Genomic DNA, 20,262 nt, shown 5'->3' on the forward strand with positions numbered 1-20,262 from the left:
CTTCTGATCTTACTTCTACTATGTTCATAAAAATTACATGGAGGTAATTTACTGACTGTACTCACTAATATTTTATATACCGTGCCATCAAGTTAACTTTTATTTTCACTTTGGTAGCAAATATCAACTTGATTATGGTATGGAGGCTATTACTTGAGTTCTGATATCTTGGTTGGTTCTAACACATTTCACTGGGCCTCAAAGGACAAAATTTGCTGACAGCAGATTAAAGATGAGAAAAAATATTTTAGTAGAACAGGAAGAATTGAAAGTATATTATACACGAATATCTGTGTATCAGTAAGAGTAAATCCACTAGCAGATCTTCTTAGTAGAATAATATTTAAATGATCCATTTAGTTATTTAAATAGATGATTCATTGTCATCTAATATCTATATGATATTTGAAATAATTTTTGATTTGGTTTGGTGTGATTTAATAACTCAATATTTCTTAATATTTTGTTTTTGAATACATATCCATGTACTAGTAGTTAAGCTTTTATAAGTGATACATGTTAAAAGGCACCTAAAATTTTTAAAAAGTAACAAATTTTTTTTATTAGAAGAAATGTTGATATTATTTATTTCAGGAAAAAGAATGATACCACATGTTACTTTGCATGAAGTATATACTTCTTCCAATGAGCAAGATGTTTAGATTCATAGAGAGAAATTTCTACCACCAAGTTACATCACATATTGTCTAGAGTTTGTTTTTAAGATAACTTTCTGCAGAAATAAAACTCCATTATGAATTCTTAAATGCAGTATTTGAATTTAAAAATCTATGATAGATATGCTCACCATTTAACCAGAAAAATAAGAAACTTGACAATTTGATAGAGATTACTGAACTTTTATAATGGACAGGTAACAGAGATTCTTGTGATGGTACCAAAATGATATCCTTAAACTTAATTTGTTGGAATGTGTTTAAATTTTAATGTTGTTTATATATTAAAAGATTTAATGTTTAGAATTCTAATAGTCACATCTATGTGAAATAAAACTTTTAAGTCTGTTTTGCTGAAACATGTAGAACATTTAACTCTAATAGTATCTCATATTCTTTTATAAATAGTATTGTTTGACATTGAAATTATAAAGGCATCTATCAATATTTAGAATTCATTTAAATTTTCAAATAACCCCATTTAAGTTTAGATGATTAAACTTTGTTCATTTGTATGTGTGTGTATACCTCTGTCTATGTTGGTATGTGATAGAGAATATTTAGTTTATTTTCATACATATATTTGTGTATGTATAAATATTTATGTGCTGCTGCTGCTATTTATAAATATATAAAACAGAAAAACATGTTGGAAACTAGCAATTAACCTATTATTCTTTCCTCCCAAATTCTGGGTTCTAGAATCTGCTTTTCTCATATCAGCCACCACAGTCATCCAGCCGTTTTTCAGTCTCCCAGACTGGTGACCTCACTATTACTAATGTCCAGCGATCTGATGTTGGTTATTATATCTGCCAGACTTTGAATGTTGCCGGAAGTATCATCACAAAAGCATATTTGGAAGTTACCGATGGTAAAGTAGAGCATTTTATTTCAAAATGGCAAAGTTTGGCTTAGTGTCTAAAGAGAATACCAGTAAGCACACTTATTTTCAACTTTGTATCCTTTCTTACAGTAATTTTGATATAAGGCTAAAAGGATAAAGATAAAAGTGATTAAGTGTAAAATCATTTTTATTTTAACTAGGCTATATGAAATTTCTTGCATCAAATTAGATTTATAAAAGCATGACAATTATGCAAGGAAAGTTTACACTGAATAGTTATACACAGGACTGTGTCCATGTTTTGAAAAATAAAAAAATATTTTAAAATCTCTTGGTATAAAACATCATCCTTTTTCTTTCTTCCAAATCATGAAGATAAGATGAATTGTTGACAGATCCTTCTCACAACTCAAGATGAGCAAGTTTTTGTTCTGTTTATCAACTCTTCTAAGCATGATTAATTAATGCCAAATATAAAGATGCAGTAATAGAGAAATCTGAATTTGAGCAAACTCCTGGAGATAGTGAAAGACAGGGAAGCCTGATGTGCTGTGGTCAATGGGGTTGAAGAGTTGGACATGACTTCCAGACTGAATAACAATAGAGAAAATCTCCAAACCATTAGATGGAAAGCAGTAGAAGAAAAGGAAATATAAGTAAGCATATAAATATATAAAAAGTATATACAAACAGATTTCCTCTGCTCTTTGAAAATAGAACATTCCTATGAAACAGAAATATAAGTAGAAATGGCATAAAGTGAGGAAATAATTGTTTCTTTTCGTAAAACTGAAAATCCACTTCAGATTTATTTCAGTTAGTGAGCAAATACACTAATGTGCACGCTTATGTGCTCAGCCATGTCAGACTCTTCGTGACTCCATGGACTATAGCCTGCCAGGCTTCTCTGTCCATGGGATTTCCCAGGCAAGAGTACTGGGAGTGGGTTGCCATTTCCCTTTCCAGGGGATCTTCTCGACCCAGGGAACAAGCCCACATCTCCTGCATCAGCAGGAGGATTCTTTACCACTGAGACACCTAGGAAGCCCTATATTAATATACGTCTTTCATAAAAGCAAAAAAAGTGAAAGTCACTCAGTCATGTCTGACTCTGCCACCCCATGGACTATACAGTCCATGGAATTCTCTAGGCCAGAATACTGGAGTGAGTAGCCTTTCCCTTCTCCAGGAGATCTTCCCAGCCCAGGAATCGAACCAGAATCTCCTGCATTGCAGACGGATTCTCTACCAACTGAACCATCAGGGAGCCCCTCATAAAAGCAAACTGGCTCATAATGAACTTTCAAACACTGGAGAGTACTTGTATATACATATGTATATATACATAAAGATATATATATGTACTCTTTTTGTTGCTGTATAGTATTCCATTGTATAAGTAGCTCACAATTTATTTATGTTTATTTATGTACTCTTCTATTGATGGGTTATTTTCAATTCAGGACTTTTATTAATAAAGCTAAATGTTTCTGTAGAAGACTACGGGTGGGTCAATGCACTCAATTATCCTGGTTTGCCTTTTCGTGGATGCATGTACTCTACTCATTTCTCTCTTTTTTTTTTCCGTTTTCACATGTAGTCTGGCTATATCTTAGTCTGATATATATTATAAATATTTATTCCCAGTCATTCGCTTAATGATGATTTTAAGGCTTAAAAAATTAATTCTAATGAGAACCAATGTATTATTTTTTTCTCCTGTGCTTTGTCCTTTTAGTTCCCTAGTCTACCTTAAGATCATGAGGATATTCACCTGTTTTTTTCTGGAATCTTTATTGTCCGTATATTTGAGATTTAAGTTGTTAATCTTTAACTAATCTTTGTATATGGTATAAAATAAGGGTCAAAATTCCTTTTCTTCCCTTATAAGGATCCTAAATATTTCAGCATCAGTTACTGAAAAGGCAATCCTTTCCTCAGTGAATTTCAGTGGCATGTTAATCATAATTCAAATGAACATAAACGTACTGAAAGTGAAAGTCACTCAGTCGTGTTTGACTCTTTGCGACCCCATGGACTATTCTCCAGGCCAGAATACTGGAGTGGGTAGCCTTTCCTTTTTCCAGCAGATCTCCTCAACCCAGGGATCAAACCCAGGTCTCCCGCATTGCAGGCAGATTCTTTATCAGCTGAGCCACAAGGGAATCCCAGGAGTACTGGAGTGGGTAGCCTATCCCTTTTCCAGCAGATCTTCCCAACCCAGGAAACGAACCGAGTCTCCTGCATTGCAGGTGGATTCTTTACCAACTGAGCTATGAGGGAAGGCCCCATAAATGTAGTAACCTACTTCTATTTTCTCTGTTATATTCCAGTTATTTATGCCAGTATATGTGATCTTAATTATTATAGCTTTATAGTAAACCTTGCAAACTGGTGAAGTCTCCAACTTTGTTTTTCTTGTTTTAGGTTGGCTGTTACAGATCTTCTTCATTTTTTAATAAAGATTTAAAAACTGGTCAATTTCCATACACATAATGCACACACACACACACACACACACACACACACAGATATACATACACAACCTAATATCCTCGGCAGACAAATCAGAATTTTAGTTTTGATTCCACTTTAATTGTTGAACAATTTAAGGAGAATTAACATTTTAACAATCCGAGTCTTCCAACTTAGGGAATATTTCTGTCCAATCAAATCAAATATATACACTGTATCCACCGAGGTCTGACACATGGTAGACACTCACTAGACATTTTTTTTTTAATAAGTAGTTGTAACAAAGAAGGACGGAATGAATAGCTAGCTGTTGATTAAGACATACTTCGAAATTCAGGCCATCTCACTCAAAAGTTCACATTCTTAACATTGTGTATGATATACATTATATATCTACTGACTCCAATAAATTAGGATGACCTAAAATGTTTTGGGGGCTTCCCTTGTAGCTCAGCTGGTAAATAATCCACCTGCAATGCAGGAGACCTGGGGTGGATCCCTGGGTTGGGAAGATCCCCTGGAGAAGGGAAAGGCTACCCACTCCAGTATTTTGGCTTGGGGAATTCCATGGACTGTATAGTCCATGGGGTCGCAAAGAGTTGGTTATGACTGACCCACTTTCACTTTCAAAATGTTTTTACAATTTCTTAAATGTATTAGAGCTATTCAATGATGACTGTGAAGACACATAATGAATTTGATAATGATTGATATAATCAATATTTAGAAAAAGTAGAACATAGATTTGTAAATATGTTTATGATTGCAACTTTATAAAGTAACTTGTATGTAAGGATGTACATGAAAAATGGCCAAAGGAAACTATGACAAAGTATTTTCAAATATCCCTTCAGTTCAGTTCAGTTCAGTCACTCAGTCGTGTCTGACTCTTTGCGACCCCATGAATCGCAGCACGCCAGGCCTCCCTGTCCATCACCAACTCCTGGAGTTCACTCAAGCTCACATCCATTGAGTCAGTGATCCCATCCAGCCATCTCATCCTCTGTCGTCCCTTTCTCCTCCTGCCCTCAATCCCTCCCAGCATCAGTGTCTTTTCCGATGAGTTAACTCTTCGCATAAGGTGGCCAGGGTACTGGAGTTTCAGCTTTACCATCATTCCTTCCAAAGAACACCCAGGGCTGATCTCCTTCAGAATGGACTGGTTGGATCTCCTTGCAGTCCAAGGGACTCTCAAGAGTGTTCTCCAACACCACAGTTCAAAAGCATCAATTCTTTGGTGCTCAGCTTTCTTTACAGTCCAACTCTCACATCCATAGATGACCACTGGAAAAACCATAGCCTTGACTAGATGGACCTTTGTTGGCAAAGTAATGTCTCTGCTTTTCAATATGCTGTCTATGTTGGTCATAATTTTCCTTCCAAGGAAATATCCCTTACTATTCTCATAATTGAAAGCAAGACTTTCTAAGTGCCTTTGACATAGCTTTATCATGAAGGGTTATATGTGAGAATAGATCAAGCATATCAACTTCTGCTAAACTAAAAGCAAAACAGAACCCTTAAATTTGTGGATCTGGGATTCATCCCTAGTAGCCAGTTCACTTCTAAAACTAAATGTCCTGTTTCATCTTACCATCTCTGGGGAGATTTTAGGTGGTTTTGTATTTGCTGTGGTGGTACCAAATTTTTAGTTTTGTTTGTTTTGGAGTCCATAAACATTGTACAGATAACTTCCAACTATGAACTCATTCTTTATAGGTAAGCTGTACCTATTGTGTGTGCTGACAATATCAGTATTTCAGTTCAGTTCAGTTTAGTCACTTAGTCGTGTCTGACTCTTTGCGACCCCATGAATCGCAGCTCGCCAGGCCTCCCTGTCCATCATCAACTCCCGGAGCTTACTCAAACTCATGTACATCGAGTCAGTGATGCCCGTCCAGCCATCTCATTCTGTCATCCCCTTCTCCTCCTGCCCCCAATCCCTCCCAGGATCAGGGTCTTTTCCAATGAGTCAGCTCTTCGCATGAGGTGGCCAAAGTATTGGAGTTTTAGCTTTAGCATCATTCCTTCCAAAGAACACCCAAGGCTGATCTCCTTTAGAATGGACTGGTTGGATCTCTTTGCAGTCCAAGGGACTCTCAAGAGTCTTCCCCAACACCATAGTTCAAAAGCATCAATTCTTTGGCACTCAGCTTTCTTTGCAGTCCAACTCTCATATCCATACATGACCACTGGAAAAACCATAGCCTTATTTACATGTTACCAAATCAAGAAGAGAGATAATAGGCAGAGTATTTTCTGGATACTATTTGACTTTAGTTTCTCATCTTTTTCTCTTTATTGTTTGCAAACAGAACAAAGGCAAAGGCAGAACAAAGCATGAGGCAGAGAATATGGTAGAGCATAATTGTCTTTGAAGTGCTATTTCTCTGCACCTGAGGCCTACACCTAGTCAAATTTGACTCAGGAACATAGAAATCCATGTCACCTATTTAATTGAAAATGCTTCTTCTCTTTATTACTAAAAAGTAAGAAAAAGTAGTTAGTGGTGACTGAATGATATGTAAAATCTAAAATCGCTTGCATGAATCTCTCAAAAGTTATTGATATACAGTGGATAGAGGGTTAGTTTTCCAATTACTAGCTATTTGCCAATTGCTTCCAGTGTTTTAGCTTCCTAATTGCTGAAATGAGATAATCGTTTACAGCCTTCAGGTATTTGAGATATGTTTTGCAAACTGATGGCAATTGTGATATATGACTCTTAACGTTTGCTGTTCTGCATGCTAAGTCACCTCAGTCATGTCTGATTCTTTGCTACCCTATGGATTGCAGCCTGTCAGGCTGCTGCGTCCCTGGGGATTCTCCAGGTAAGAATACTGGAGTAGGTTGCCATTTCCTCCTCCAGCGGATCTTCCTGACCCAGGGATTGAACCCGAGTCTCTCATGTCTCATCTCCTGCATTGACCGGCAGGTTCTTTACCACTAGCATCACCTGGGGTGCCCCGTTTGTTGGTGTATAGATGTGATTTTGCACACTCAGACTAGTCAGTGCATGTATGTTATTCTATACTGTTTCTCACTTAAAGTTATCTTATGACTATATTTATATGTATTAACATAGACTTTATGATTATTTTTTGAGGTGACAAAAATATTACCTCTGATGTTATAGCTTTATATTTAGGGTCTTTAAATCTTTCACTGAACATGTGGAAAACTAGGGATATATCACCTGTTACACTGCTGGAACCAGCACCGCTACCAGTACCAGCACCAGCACCACTATACTGATAATTAAAATAAGCAGTTATAGTTATTTAATGTCTCCTTTGTGCCAGGCACTATGCTAGTAACTTTAAACAGATCAATCATTTCAAACCTGACACTGTACTTTATAGATAAGGAAACTGAAGCAGAGAATGGTAAAAAGATACACCCAGATTTCTATGTCTCTGTCTCTATTCCTGCCTTGCAAGTAAGACCATCTACTCCATTTTTGTAGATTGTACATTTATGCATTAATATGCGATATGTGTTTTACTCAGATACCAAGGGGGGAGTGGAGATAGGAGCAATTGGGAGATTGGAATCGATAAATATACACTATTGATTCTATGTATAAAATAGGTAACTAATGAGAACCTACTGTATACCACAGGGAACTCTACTTAATGCTCTGTGGTACCCGAATGGGAAGAAGTCCAGAAGAGAGGGGGTATATGTATATGTATGACTGATGCATTTTGCTCTACAGTAGAAACTAACACAATATTGGAAAGCAACTATACTCCAATAAAGATAGATTAATTTAAAAAAAGATATACCAGAGCCTTCAGATACTAGCTAGCAGAACTGAGATTTAAAACAAAAGTTTGCACCATCCAGTACAGTAGCCACCTGCCACATGAGGCTATTTAAATAACAATTAAAATTACTTAAAGTCACACATCCAGTTCCTCAGTCACACCAGCCACACGCAGGTGCAAGAGCACAGATATGGAACATTTTCATTTTACACTGCTGAATCCATTTGATTCCAAAGTCCATGCACTTACTTTCTTTAAATCATATTTCTGTTTCTTACACATCCTGCTTTACTACCTGATAAGTCATTCTAATAATCCAAATGTGAGCTATTAGACTGTTTATTTGAAGTTTTTCTCATAAATCCTAAATTTAGGGTTGATTTGTAAATGTGCTATGCACTTTAGTTTGTGTAACTTTAGATGTTTTATCAGTATTTTATTCTAATCTGTGACACCAACATATTCCGTTGTCTTACCTAAAAATATAAAATTGCCTGAATGAACTTTTTTGCCTCTGATTTGCATCTTACTATTTTATAGAAAAGGGTAAGTGGTGATTTCACAATTCATATAAATGTCTAGCTTTTTGCAATTAGCAAAGCACATGGAATATTTATTATTCCACTTAAATCTTGATAGCAATCCCTGGAGCTGGTTAAAACAAGTATTATTATCCTCATGTTACAGATAAAAACCAGAGACTTAGATAATATAAAGAACTTCCCTAAAGACACATGACAGATGGTATAGGCTGATAATCAAGCCTGCTCCTCTTTTCTTGCTTATTTTTGTAAACCACCCAAGGTAAACTAGGAAGAAATCAGTAACTGGGAAACAACATCCTTATTCTAGGTTGGGATAGGATAAAAAAATGCAAAGGATGCTAAATATGAGGCAAATATCAAAGAGCTGTGAAGATAGAAAAAATTGAATAAATCCCCAGATACTGAATTATTTCTAAATATAACAAGACTATGAAAGTAAACCACTGCACTACTGGGCTTAATTATAACCAGTTATAAAGAACCACTCTATTACTAATTTAATTAATATCTAGAAATAAATATTCATTCATTCTTAGAATCAAGGGGACACAGGCGGTAGAGTCTTATAAAAACCTCAGTGCAATAAAACACTATCATTATTTTTTCATACATACCAGGAGGGGCATTTAATTTGATTTTAGCCAAACTTAACAGATAATGTAGAAAAGATTAAACAACTCTAAGCAAAGGAATTATTGGCTTATATTTTTCACCCGTGGAGTATCTGAAACATTCCTGCCAAGTTTCAAGCTCCAGCCTTCTAATACACCCCTACGGTATTAACAAATTTCACACTAGCAACCAAAGATGGAAGAGAATTGGAAGGGTGAAGTAAAAATGCACAGTTGCTGATTTCACTCTCTTGCTTTCTTGTTTTTCTTAGATTGAATGCCCAACACTAATAATTATTGCATGATAAATGAGGAACAAATTGAAGTGTGACTCCAGCTTGTGCAGAATCTTTGGTGCATAAAACTTTGAATGTGACACATCCAGGCTTGAAAATGTTGCATCCAAAATTTAGTTACTCTGGCAACTAGTTTTCTTTAAGCAGGCAATTTCTTAGAGCTGTCTTTTGAATACTCATGACATAGAAATTTGAAACTAATATTCAGAATTTTAAAGTTTAATAATGAAAAATGAACTTTTTTTTGTTTGCTTAATCATTTACAAAACTATCTATGAAATTTCACCTAAATTGCCGAGGTCAAGGGATAGAAGATCTCTCTAATGCAGGCTTTATTCTCGTTCCACTACAGTTGTTGTGGATTCTCCCCCAAATTATGATTTTCTTGTCTCAGATAAAACTTTTAGATTTTTTTCATATAATAAAAATAATTTTATTTGTATTTTATAAAAGTTGCCTTCCATTATTTCCTTCCATAGGACATTAAAACTGTTAAGATAATAAAATTAGTGAAAGCATCTTCCCATTCCTATAATTCTGATATGGAAGTGTGTTATTTCCTGAGTTACAGTATCAGCTTGAGTTCTATTTTTGGATTTGTCATTGTTTACTCCCTAATCTTGTCCAAGTCTTGAGACCCCAAGGACCATAGCCCACCAGGTTCCTCTGTCCATGAGACTTCCTAGGGAAGGATACTGGAATGCATTGTCATTTCCTTCTCTAGGGGATCTTCCTGACCCAGGGATCAAACCTGGGTCTCCCTCATTGTAGGCAGATTCTTTATCACCTGAACTACCACCCACCAGCAGTATTTTTGGACAGTTTTCCAGTTTCCCTGAAATTATTAGGATTGAGATATGTTTAAGCATGTACTATTTTAATAGAAAAAAACCCAGTATCAAAAGAGCTCAATCATATTTATTTGTCAGTTGTCAAAGCCCAAAGCAGGTTTTCGGATACAAAATTCTCAAACATGCTGGTGTGATACCATCATTCTATCTGTTGGACACAGAACTGTTGTCAAGTTGGCTTTGGTTCATTTATGAAGATCTGTCTCATACATTTCCTTAGGGTAAATCGTTTTTTGTTGTCATTTTGTGTTTTACATATTTTAAAATTTAAAAAGCACAGTACTCCACTTCTCACCACCATACATCTTCACCATCCACAACCCTTATGTAGTCTCTGAACTCTTAAATAGGTCCCTGGACAATGCAGCAAGCCTACTCAGTGGTTGGTACATTGTATCTCATTTTAATATTCTGAGTCAGTACATCATAGAAATGCATTCTGAATAATGCATGTCTCCTACTTTAATTACTTGTTTAATTAGTGTGTTTCAAAGCCTGGAGCAACTGCTGTTGCTCAGATGATTAGAAAATTGCTTCCAGTTGCAGAAATCTATTTCCTGTTGTTTTTGTTGGCAGTGATTGCAGACCGACCTCCCCCAGTCATTCGACAAGGTCCTGTGAATCAGACTGTAGCAGTGGATGGTACTTTAGTGCTCAGCTGTGTGGCCACAGGCAGTCCAGTGCCCACAATTCTGTGGAGAAAGGATGGAGTGCTTGTTTCAACCCAAGATTCTCGAATCAAACAGCTGGAGACTGGAGTACTACAGATCCGATATGCTAAGGTAACTTGTGACACCCTGGGTTTCCCATTTTGTTCCACTTTGTTTTTGCCTCCAGCAAACCAGTGTTGAAGCCTCAATTTTAAGAAGTAATGAAATGCTAATAGCAGTATTAATATATGTTTAATTTGATGCTTTATTCTTTCAGACACTTCTCTGTGTATATTTCTGGTGATATGACTCATAATTTAACCCATGGCAAGTAGTGTAAGGTTTTACATGGAGGAGAAAAGGATGAGAATTTGTGGGAGAAAAAAAATACCTTCCAAGCAGTGATATAATGCATTCCTTCCATTTTTCAAAGTTATTTTTCAGTACTATATTATGTGCTATAAACTTCAAGAGTTCTATTGTGAATATTTGGTTCAGCATTTCGCAATTACAGAATACTCTACGTGCAAACAAAAATGATAAAGCAGTGTATAGATTCAATGTACATTTCAAATCAGAATGTGAAATGATGAAATCTCACAGGTTTGTGGGAACAATTTAGGGGTTTACCTTCCCAGGACATCACATCCCATACATGTTCTTTTTAGGACTATATTGTTTTGTTTCGGTTTTTCTTTTTCATTTGAGGTCAAGACGAGACAAGCTCATGGGGAATAGGAAAGAATAGCTTTGACAGCAATAAACATAAATTTCAGTTGCTTTATTGCCTATTGTGAGTGGCTTCTTTGGAGTTTTGGATCAACATAGCAGTTCATTTCATGTGCTGCGAAAGTTAATATGTTGTACTTTTTTGTGACAGTGATTGTGACTTTGTTATTACATTTGCCAGAACAAGATGACAGCATTCTTGCTTTATCCAATATTATTTGATGATAAAGTTATTGCCTCAAGCAGAGGTGTATGGATTCATTATGCTACGGAGGATTTTACCACTGAACATGTGACCTGTGTTTGTTTTCTGGCAGTCAGTCTTCTGAAGGGGGAGAGAGCATCATTCTAGCTGGGGTTTAACTTTATACTTGTTAAACTGCCTGAAGTTACAGGTTAGGAAAATAAAATGAGAAAAAAGAGGAAATGCTTTAAGAAGAAATCATTTTGTGTCTATCCATTTTCTTTTAAATATCTGTTTATCTCCTTTATCCATGTGGATGTAACTCAGGTAGAATATGAAACAGCAAGAAGAGTCATTGGCTCTACTTTATTAGCCTTACTATGTGACTTAGTAAATGTGAAATATAAATTAGTATTAAAGATTAACCCTTTGAATTTAAGGTTATATACCTCGTGTACAGTGCCTGACACAGAAATTGATGATGTTAATGCACTTAAATACTATATATTTATCATACAATTAGAATAACAATTTGTCTTTTATCTTCATGCAGTATTTTAATTCACATTCAATGAAAACATGTTAAATTAAGAGGAAGCTTCTGGTTAGTGCATTTTAAGGCAGCTATCCATATTCATGGGCCATATACAAAAATATAATTGTTTTTCCAGCCCAGTGAGCTCTGGAGTATTCCAAATATTTATTTTCGGTTTGTCTTCTCAGCTGGGTGATACTGGTCGATACACATGCATTGCATCAACCCCCAGTGGTGAAGCAACGTGGAGTGCTTACATTGAAGTCCAAGGTAAATTTGAAAGTATTTTACCTAAAAGTGAAGCTTGAAATGTAGTTGTTTCCTTACTGGTAAAAAGATGAAGTGGATATCTTGAAGTCTAAGTAGGGGATGGATATTTTATCTACATTTATGTGCTTCTCTGTGTAAGCATCTTTCATTTCTTTCTTCTTTGTTAGAATTTGGAGTTCCAGTTCAGCCTCCAAGACCCACCGATCCAAATTTAATCCCTAGTGCCCCCTCAAAACCTGAAGTTACAGATGTCAGCCGAAATACAGTAACGTTGTCATGGCAACCGAATTTGAATTCAGGTGCAACTCCAACGTCTTATATTATAGAAGCCTTCAGGTAGAGTGAAGATGGTGTTTGCTAGTTCTCTTTTTTTGATTTACCATTAAATATGCATGTTCTAACTTATGTATCTATCCATAGCCATGCATCTGGTAGCAGCTGGCAGACCGTAGCGGAGAATGTGAAAACAGAAACATTTGCCATTAAAGGACTCAAACCTAATGCAATTTACCTTTTCCTTGTGAGGGCAGCCAATGCATATGGAATTAGTGATCCAAGCCAGATATCAGACCCAGTGAAAACACAAGGTAAGTATTAATTTACTCAGCCTTGGGACACCTACTTATCTTTAGATGTTACAGTTATACAAGTAAAATCATTTGTACTACATGCTAAGATTATATATTTAAAATATATGTGTTTTAGTTGCTCAATTAATTTTTAAATCATGGTGTCTGCAAACTTTGTTATTTTGTTGACTAAACACCCCATGACTTGACAAATAACAAAGAAATGTTTCTCATTTTATAAAGTCACAAATTCAATGAGCAAAAATATTATGAGAATATTTTTTATAATATATTCAGTTTCTTGATTTTTAAATATGACTGCATGTGGATGTAAAATCTTAATCACGAATCTTTTTGTGATTTAATCTTAATCACAAATCACAAAATCTTTAATTGTATTTAAAATTAAGTAAATTTTGTTTATGAGATTAATATTCATGACCTTTGGGATGAGTCTTGAACATTACGAACATAATCAAGTAATACCCTCTGGAAATCACTCAGATGTAAGAGATAGTTGTTCTTAACCCCTCTGTCCAGTCTTTCCAAAGCATGGAAATCATCTAGGTCTGTATATTCTTTTGTCTATCTTACATTGTCGTAACGTATTAAACTTTCAAATGGAAATCATGTATGTGTTCATCAAAGCTGAGTTAAAAAAACAGATACAAGGAAAAATGAACATGTTGAAGCTGCTTCTAAACACATTTGAAATTGGGAATTTTTTCACTTGAACCACACTCTGGATATACTGCTTTTTATTGTCTTTCATGAATAAGAATTATTTTTAGCTTTCAGCAGATTATTATCTCCTATTCACCCTATTGTTCCTCCTGTTATTTTAATGTTTAAGCAGTGGTAAAACTTATATATTGAAAAAAAGGTGAATTTGAATCAACCTGTACCTTTTATTTTAATGTATTGTCATCACAGTTAAAATATACTTTATTCATATAAGATTAGTAAAGAAAGATTACCTCTAGATGGTAGGAATTAGAAATATAAAATTCTTTTGTGACCATACAGAGGAATCATAATGTCTTTGTGTGTTTCCAAAGCAAAAATTGAAACTTAGTTACAGTGATAGAAACAAACTATACACAGAAGTACTAAAAGATTTAAATTACTTTTTCCACTTTTGAGAGAGTGTCTAGCTGCCATGTTGGGCATTTTGTCTTCTCTAGAGAGTATATAAACAACGTTTTGAGAAGGACCTTTTGTTTCAGAATTCCCAGAGAAAGCAAACCGAGCTATGGAACATGCCCACGTCTGTTTTTTGCTGTGTGAAATCAACACACCCAAATGCATATATTTGCTAGTATGAGTCACTTCACCAGTAGCTTTAATAGTCTCAGAGCCTGCCTTAAGGCACTTTGAGGTTTTCAGTGTTATATACGCATTTGTAAAGAATGCAGAAACTAGGACAGCTGTAACGCGAACTGAAACTTTGGTCCCTGGTACAGTGGTCTCTACCCAATAGACCGTAGTGAAAGTTTCTGATTAACTGTGATTCTGTCATATATACATATGAATGATTTTGTAAAATACATCCTCAGCTGTAAATGGGGAGTTGTTAATGCTTTATCTGTTTACTTGTTTTTTAAAAATTTTAATCTGCTTACCTTTATACATGATAGCTAGTAGAATAACCTAAATGAAATGAACCCATGTCAGCTGGGAAACTGGAAACAGTAAAACAGACATACCGTTTTGAAATAAAAAAATTTGTTATCTCAGCTCCTCAATCTATTAGCAAGCTAGTGAGTCCTGAGCATTGATTCCCTGAACTATATAATGGGGCTAAAAATCCCTACTCCACAGGATTGGACAAGTATTAAATTAGCCAACTTTATGAATATGCAGGACTCAGATTTCTTTTCTATGTTATACCATTAAGACTTTGTCATTTGTCATTGGTTTTGTATTTCTTTCACTGGACTAAAAATAAGGGAAGTTCATAAAATTTGAGAAACACAGCTCTCATGCTTAAGTGAGAGAACCAGAATTAAGTAACTCGACAGACTGGAATGATGGGCTAGCACTAACAAGATTAAAATTAATGGAGCAAATTTAAAAGTCTGGTACTTGAACTTAGGTTTTAAAACTTAGTTGTAGAAGGATAGGCTGAGGATATTGGGCTTAAAAGGAGTGTGTGCATTGGGTGTGTTGGGGGTAAGGTGGGGGGGAGGCTGACTTCAGTGTTTGAAGTCAATTAAAACACCTCCCAGAGCCAACTGAGTGAGTAGTTGTCAGAAAAACAAATGTAGTCTTAGCAGAATTATATGCAGAGCAAAATCTGAACTGGTCAGATCACGAATAGAGTAATGTGTTCTTTTTTGAGCACTACATTTTCAGGTAGAATTCTAAGATATTTAACAGGAAGATGAGGATGGTTGGGGAGGCTGCACTGAAAGCTAAAATTCTTATCACTGGAAAAAAAAAATCCAGAACTTCGCACAAAAAATATCCCCCCAAATAATAAAGTTAGACTAGGCCAGATATTTTTTTTTCCTTAATATTTTAAGAGACTTTTGTGTGAGCAAGATAGGCTTATTCTAACTCCAGGCACCTAAATAAGACCAGCAAATGGAAGTTAACATTGAGGCAAATTTTACTGTCTAGTTTTAGATGGCTTTTGAGACACAGTGAAACTGAGCTGAGTCAGACCATAGCAGGAGCCTGGGGAAGAACCTGGGAAAATCCAGTTAACAGAAACAGAATGCGTAAGCAGTTAGGGGAAGAGCCGAGGTGGAGGGAATTCAGGAAAGACTTGTTGGAAATTGATTCACAGGAAGCGGGCAAGCTACTTGTTTTCATAATTTTTCTTTTTAGTGTTGATGGACTGATTGATTGATTTGGCTACATTAGGTCTTATGCGTGCCACCTGGGATCTTTGGTTGTGGCATTCAAGCTCTTAGCTGTGTCATATGAGATCTAGGTCCCTGACCAGGGTTTGAACTCAGCCACCACACTGGGGGCACAGATTCTTAACCACTGGACCACCGAGGAAATCCCAGCATAACTTCTTTAACTGCTTCTGCAGCATGGCTTCAAGAAAGTCTCCCCCAAGTGGAGATTCCTGAGTAAACTGGGTCATAAGTTAGCACAGATATAGGGCATAGTTTCCTGTTCAGGAGTCAGGTAGACCCATGTCACAGTAACCCTATCCCAGGGTAATCAAAATGTGCTCTCTCAAATATGAGATTTGATAATGCAAGAGAGAGGATATGAGCAGCTAGCAGGTGGGGTGGGAGGATTGGAGACAAATGAAGGTGGTTGTTGCCACTGTTAATACTATTCTTTATCTACATTCTGTCCACCCAGCATTCTTGAACCCTATCTTTTAAAGAATATGTACACAGACACAGAATGTACAGAATACATGTGCTCTATGTAATAAAAGACCAATTATTGTAAATAATGATATGGGACCTGAACAATCTCATCCTCAAAGATTGTGTATAGGAAACTCCAATACTAGGGAAATGGCAGGGGTAAAATAGTATCTAAGATTTCCTCCAAGTTTGATGCTGAATGTTGGGAAGATGTTTTTCATGATAATATACTTCTTTCAGGAGGAGAAGGAAAACAAGAACAATAAAGAGATTAATAAATGTCTCAATATTACACTATTAAACATTACTTTCCATTTTTCTTACTTGTGAGGAATTTTCTGAAATAATGTTCTATTTCCAAGATGGTGACAGTAGGCAAGAGAATCTAGTAACTTTCATGAGAGAATTAACTAGCAAGGTTACCTCAACCAGAAAAATTAGAGATTGCCATGCAAATTATAGTAGTTACCTTGAAAAATGATTACTGACATGTTTGAAGACACTTCTAGAAGGCAGACGATTTCCCTGAGGATGGAATCTTACATATGAGAGAGCATATTTAGAAGCTAATGTGTATAATATGTGTATGTGTTCCATACAGTAATTCACTTTAACTCAACTGGTGTTAATTAAACACATTCTATATGTATGTCATTGTGCTAGGTATTCTAGGTTCGTAAAAATGGACCCAATCCCTACCTTCAATGAAAGGACTTTCTATGCCTTAAGAAATTCAATTCTCACAAAAACACTCCAAAGTGACTTCCACTGATACTGCCATTTGACAGATTAGGTAACTGAAAAATAGTGAGGTTACAGAATCTTCCCAGTGTTAACATGGCTGTCAAGTTGCTGAGTTGGGGAGTTGCCAATTCTGTCTGTGAATGCCACTCTTACCCTAGAGATAGATGGTAATTAAGTTCTACGAGCAATGGAGACTAGTGCGGAAGGAAATATTCCTGAATGAAAAACTTAACAATCAAGTATTTTCTATCTATAGTCTGTGGCCTGAGGACCAATATGAGCCAAACCTACTCCTAATGTTTGATAAAGGATGAGAAGCCAAAACTCAGTTTTTCTCATTTTGCTTATTTATAAATTTATGTCAGAGGCTCAGTGTGTGTGTATATATATATATATATATATAATCAAGGTTTTACATCAGAGTCTTGAATAGTACTCTTGATCTGTCATCTCTTTCATTTGCCTGCCTTCCCTGAACTCTATCAAAGATACTTAACAACCTCATTTGTAAAAATTTTTATTGAAGTATAGTTGATTTACAGAGTTGTGTTAGTTTCAAGTGTATAGCAAGTGAATCAGTTATACAAATGCACATATCCACTCTTTTTAAAATTATTTTCCCAGATAACCGATCTTACTTTGAATATCCATGTTTTTGTTTTCTATCCAAACTCAGTTCTTTATTTAATTATTCATAAAACTAATATTCTTGTTTCTGTTGCTTATGAGATGGAAAGTAGTCTAGAATATATGTGCCAAAATATGGTATTTGAGAAGGACAATTCTGGATATAAAAGTATTAATTTTCTTCTCTTGTTCATACTACTGTAAACAAAGCAAAGCATCTGTATTTAGAAAATCTCTGTAGAAACAGGCAACTTTTATCAAGTACAGACTTTTTAGTAAGTTTAGCAAAAATACTTCTTTGTTGGGGAAAAAAAAATCCAACATAAATGAACACTAGTAACGGTTTTAATTATTACTATATTCCTGGTCTCCTTTCTAAAAACATTGATTTTTTTGAGATTTAAAGCTCTTTATTGAACCTTTTTGACAGGGATACAATGATTAGAGTAAAGCAACCATCAGTTAAATAGATGTTAAGTACTCTTTTCTCATCAGATTTACTCTATTCTATCCTGTCCTATCCTGTTGGTGGTTTCCATACCCCCTTTTATAACCACTAACATATCTTATTTGGAAAGATATCTAGGTTTATCTTATAAGATGAGGGTTGTCTAATTTCTTTTTGTGCTTGCTTTCCACTTAGGTGTTTCCATTCTGTTCGTTACTCATCTGCTGGTCACAGATCCTGGATATCTCCTTTCTTGCATAGTTAGGATCACTACAGAAGGTTCTGTAACAAACTCAGAGTGGATTGCACTAAGCCATTCGTCCTAGGCGAGAAAGCGATCATTACATGATAGGAGGAGGCCTCAAACACTGATGTCTGGTGTTGTTATTTTTGCCACCTGCTCTGTTTTGCTTTTTCTATGCCCCCCTGCTTGTTATCTCTCTCTGTATGTCCTGTCCTCCCGATTCTAATAAAAAGGTTAGGTTGTTCCTGTTTCATTCTGTAGCACAGATGGGAATGATTCTTCACAGTTGGAATGATTCTTCTTTTCTGAGATTTTCTGTGAATGCAAGGACTGTTTCCCCATGCTTTGATTCAAGTCAGAACCATTGTCTAGGCTTTGACACAGTCTTCTGGGATTGTTGCAGATATTCCCCCAACCAGTCAGGGGGTGGATCACAAGCAGGTCCAGCGAGAACTGGGAAACGTTGTCCTGCATCTCCACAACCCCACCATCCTTTCCTCCTCTTCAATCGAAGTGCACTGGACAGTGAGTCATTGTTGCTGTTGCAATATTTGATCTCAGTTTTAATAAGCAGATGACTTTTGGGAGATCATTATATGAAAAATATGCATATATATATTGTTCCTTACTTCCCCATAAATTATATGATAATTTTATAATATAAACATTGTTTGTTGTGGTAGCTATGAAATGGTTTTAAACAGAGAAAAATGTCATCTTGCATGTATTTTATATTATGCAGTAATGAACTGGGTTGGGAAGATCCCCAGGAGGAGGGCATGGCAACCCACTCCAGTATTCTTGCCTGGAGAATCCCATGCACAGAAGAGCCTGGCGGGCTATGGTCTGTGGGGTAGAAAAGAGTCAGACATGACTGAGTGACTAAGCACACACACAATGAACTTTACCCATCTCAAAGGAAACAGGCTATGTATTCCTAATACTCTTCAAAAGAGTGTATGTAACTTACAGAATTATTAATATATGAAAATTTTTAACTGAGAACTATTTCTAAATAGCATTAAGTAGTCTTTTTAAATTAGAAAATGGAAAACACATGTTTTTTCCTCATCCCCTTGACACTCTGACTTATCTCTAGCTGTCTACCAGAGAACTGCCATGGTGTGGCACATTTCTGCATGAAGCATAGAAATTCATAGCTAATATTACATGTTAAGCTGGAAAAGTGGACAGATTACAAAAGATAGTGATTTGTTTTTCATATTCTACTTCATATAGACTAGAAAACTGTGAGATGAAGCCAGATAGAATTTTTTTGCCTCTTGTCACATTACTTTTCATGATTTTCTAAAAAGTCAATGGAAGGAATGAGTGATTGCATTTTATTTGTCACTGTAATAGGTGGACCAACAGTCTCAGTATATTCAAGGATACAAAGTTCTTTACCGCCCGTCTGGAGCCAACCATGGTGAATCCGAGTGGTTAGTTTTTGAAGTGAGGACCCCAACCAAAAATAGTGTGGTTATCCCTGATCTCAAAAAAGGAGTCAACTATGAAATTAAGGCTCGTCCTTTTTTTAATGAATTTCAAGGAGCAGATAGTGAAATTAAATTTGCCAAAACCCTAGAAGAAGGCAAGTATAATGAAATGTGTGATGACTCTGCATTGCAGTACTTTCATTAGGCTTTTATTAACGTAATTGAAAAATTTTAATGGTAATAGTGACATTATTAACTGTCTTGGTAGTGAGCATTATATTTTGTTAATAGATGTTATTTAATTAGAACTACTAAAAACTAAAGTCTGTAATACTTGACTTGCTTTAATAGCGGCCTATATGAAAATGTGCAAATGTGAACATTGTATTACTTAGTGACATATCTTGGATATATCT

At 35.7% G+C, this 20,262-nt stretch overlaps 1 protein-coding gene across 4 annotated transcripts in view; it reads left to right on the forward strand.

Annotated features, from left to right (window-relative positions):
* ROBO1 (roundabout guidance receptor 1) overlaps positions 1-20,262 on the forward strand; it is a 451,347-nt gene that overhangs the window by 366,545 nt on the left and 64,540 nt on the right. For all 4 annotated transcript variants that reach the window (XM_040227038.1, XM_040227051.1, XM_040227044.1 and 1 more), the window contains exons 9-15: positions 1,380-1,551; positions 10,649-10,854; positions 12,359-12,440; positions 12,608-12,776; positions 12,861-13,027; positions 18,811-18,932; positions 19,770-20,001. In XM_040227038.1, coding sequence (XP_040082972.1) covers positions 1,380-1,551; positions 10,649-10,854; positions 12,359-12,440; positions 12,608-12,776; positions 12,861-13,027; positions 18,811-18,932; positions 19,770-20,001 — 1,150 coding nt within the window. The remainder of the gene's footprint in view (positions 1-1,379; positions 1,552-10,648; positions 10,855-12,358; positions 12,441-12,607; positions 12,777-12,860; positions 13,028-18,810; positions 18,933-19,769; positions 20,002-20,262) is intronic.

This window comes from Oryx dammah, unplaced genomic scaffold (genome assembly GCF_014754425.2).
Source record: "Oryx dammah isolate SB20612 unplaced genomic scaffold, SCBI_Odam_1.1 HiC_scaffold_2, whole genome shotgun sequence".
Lineage (NCBI taxonomy): Eukaryota > Metazoa > Chordata > Mammalia > Artiodactyla > Bovidae > Oryx > Oryx dammah.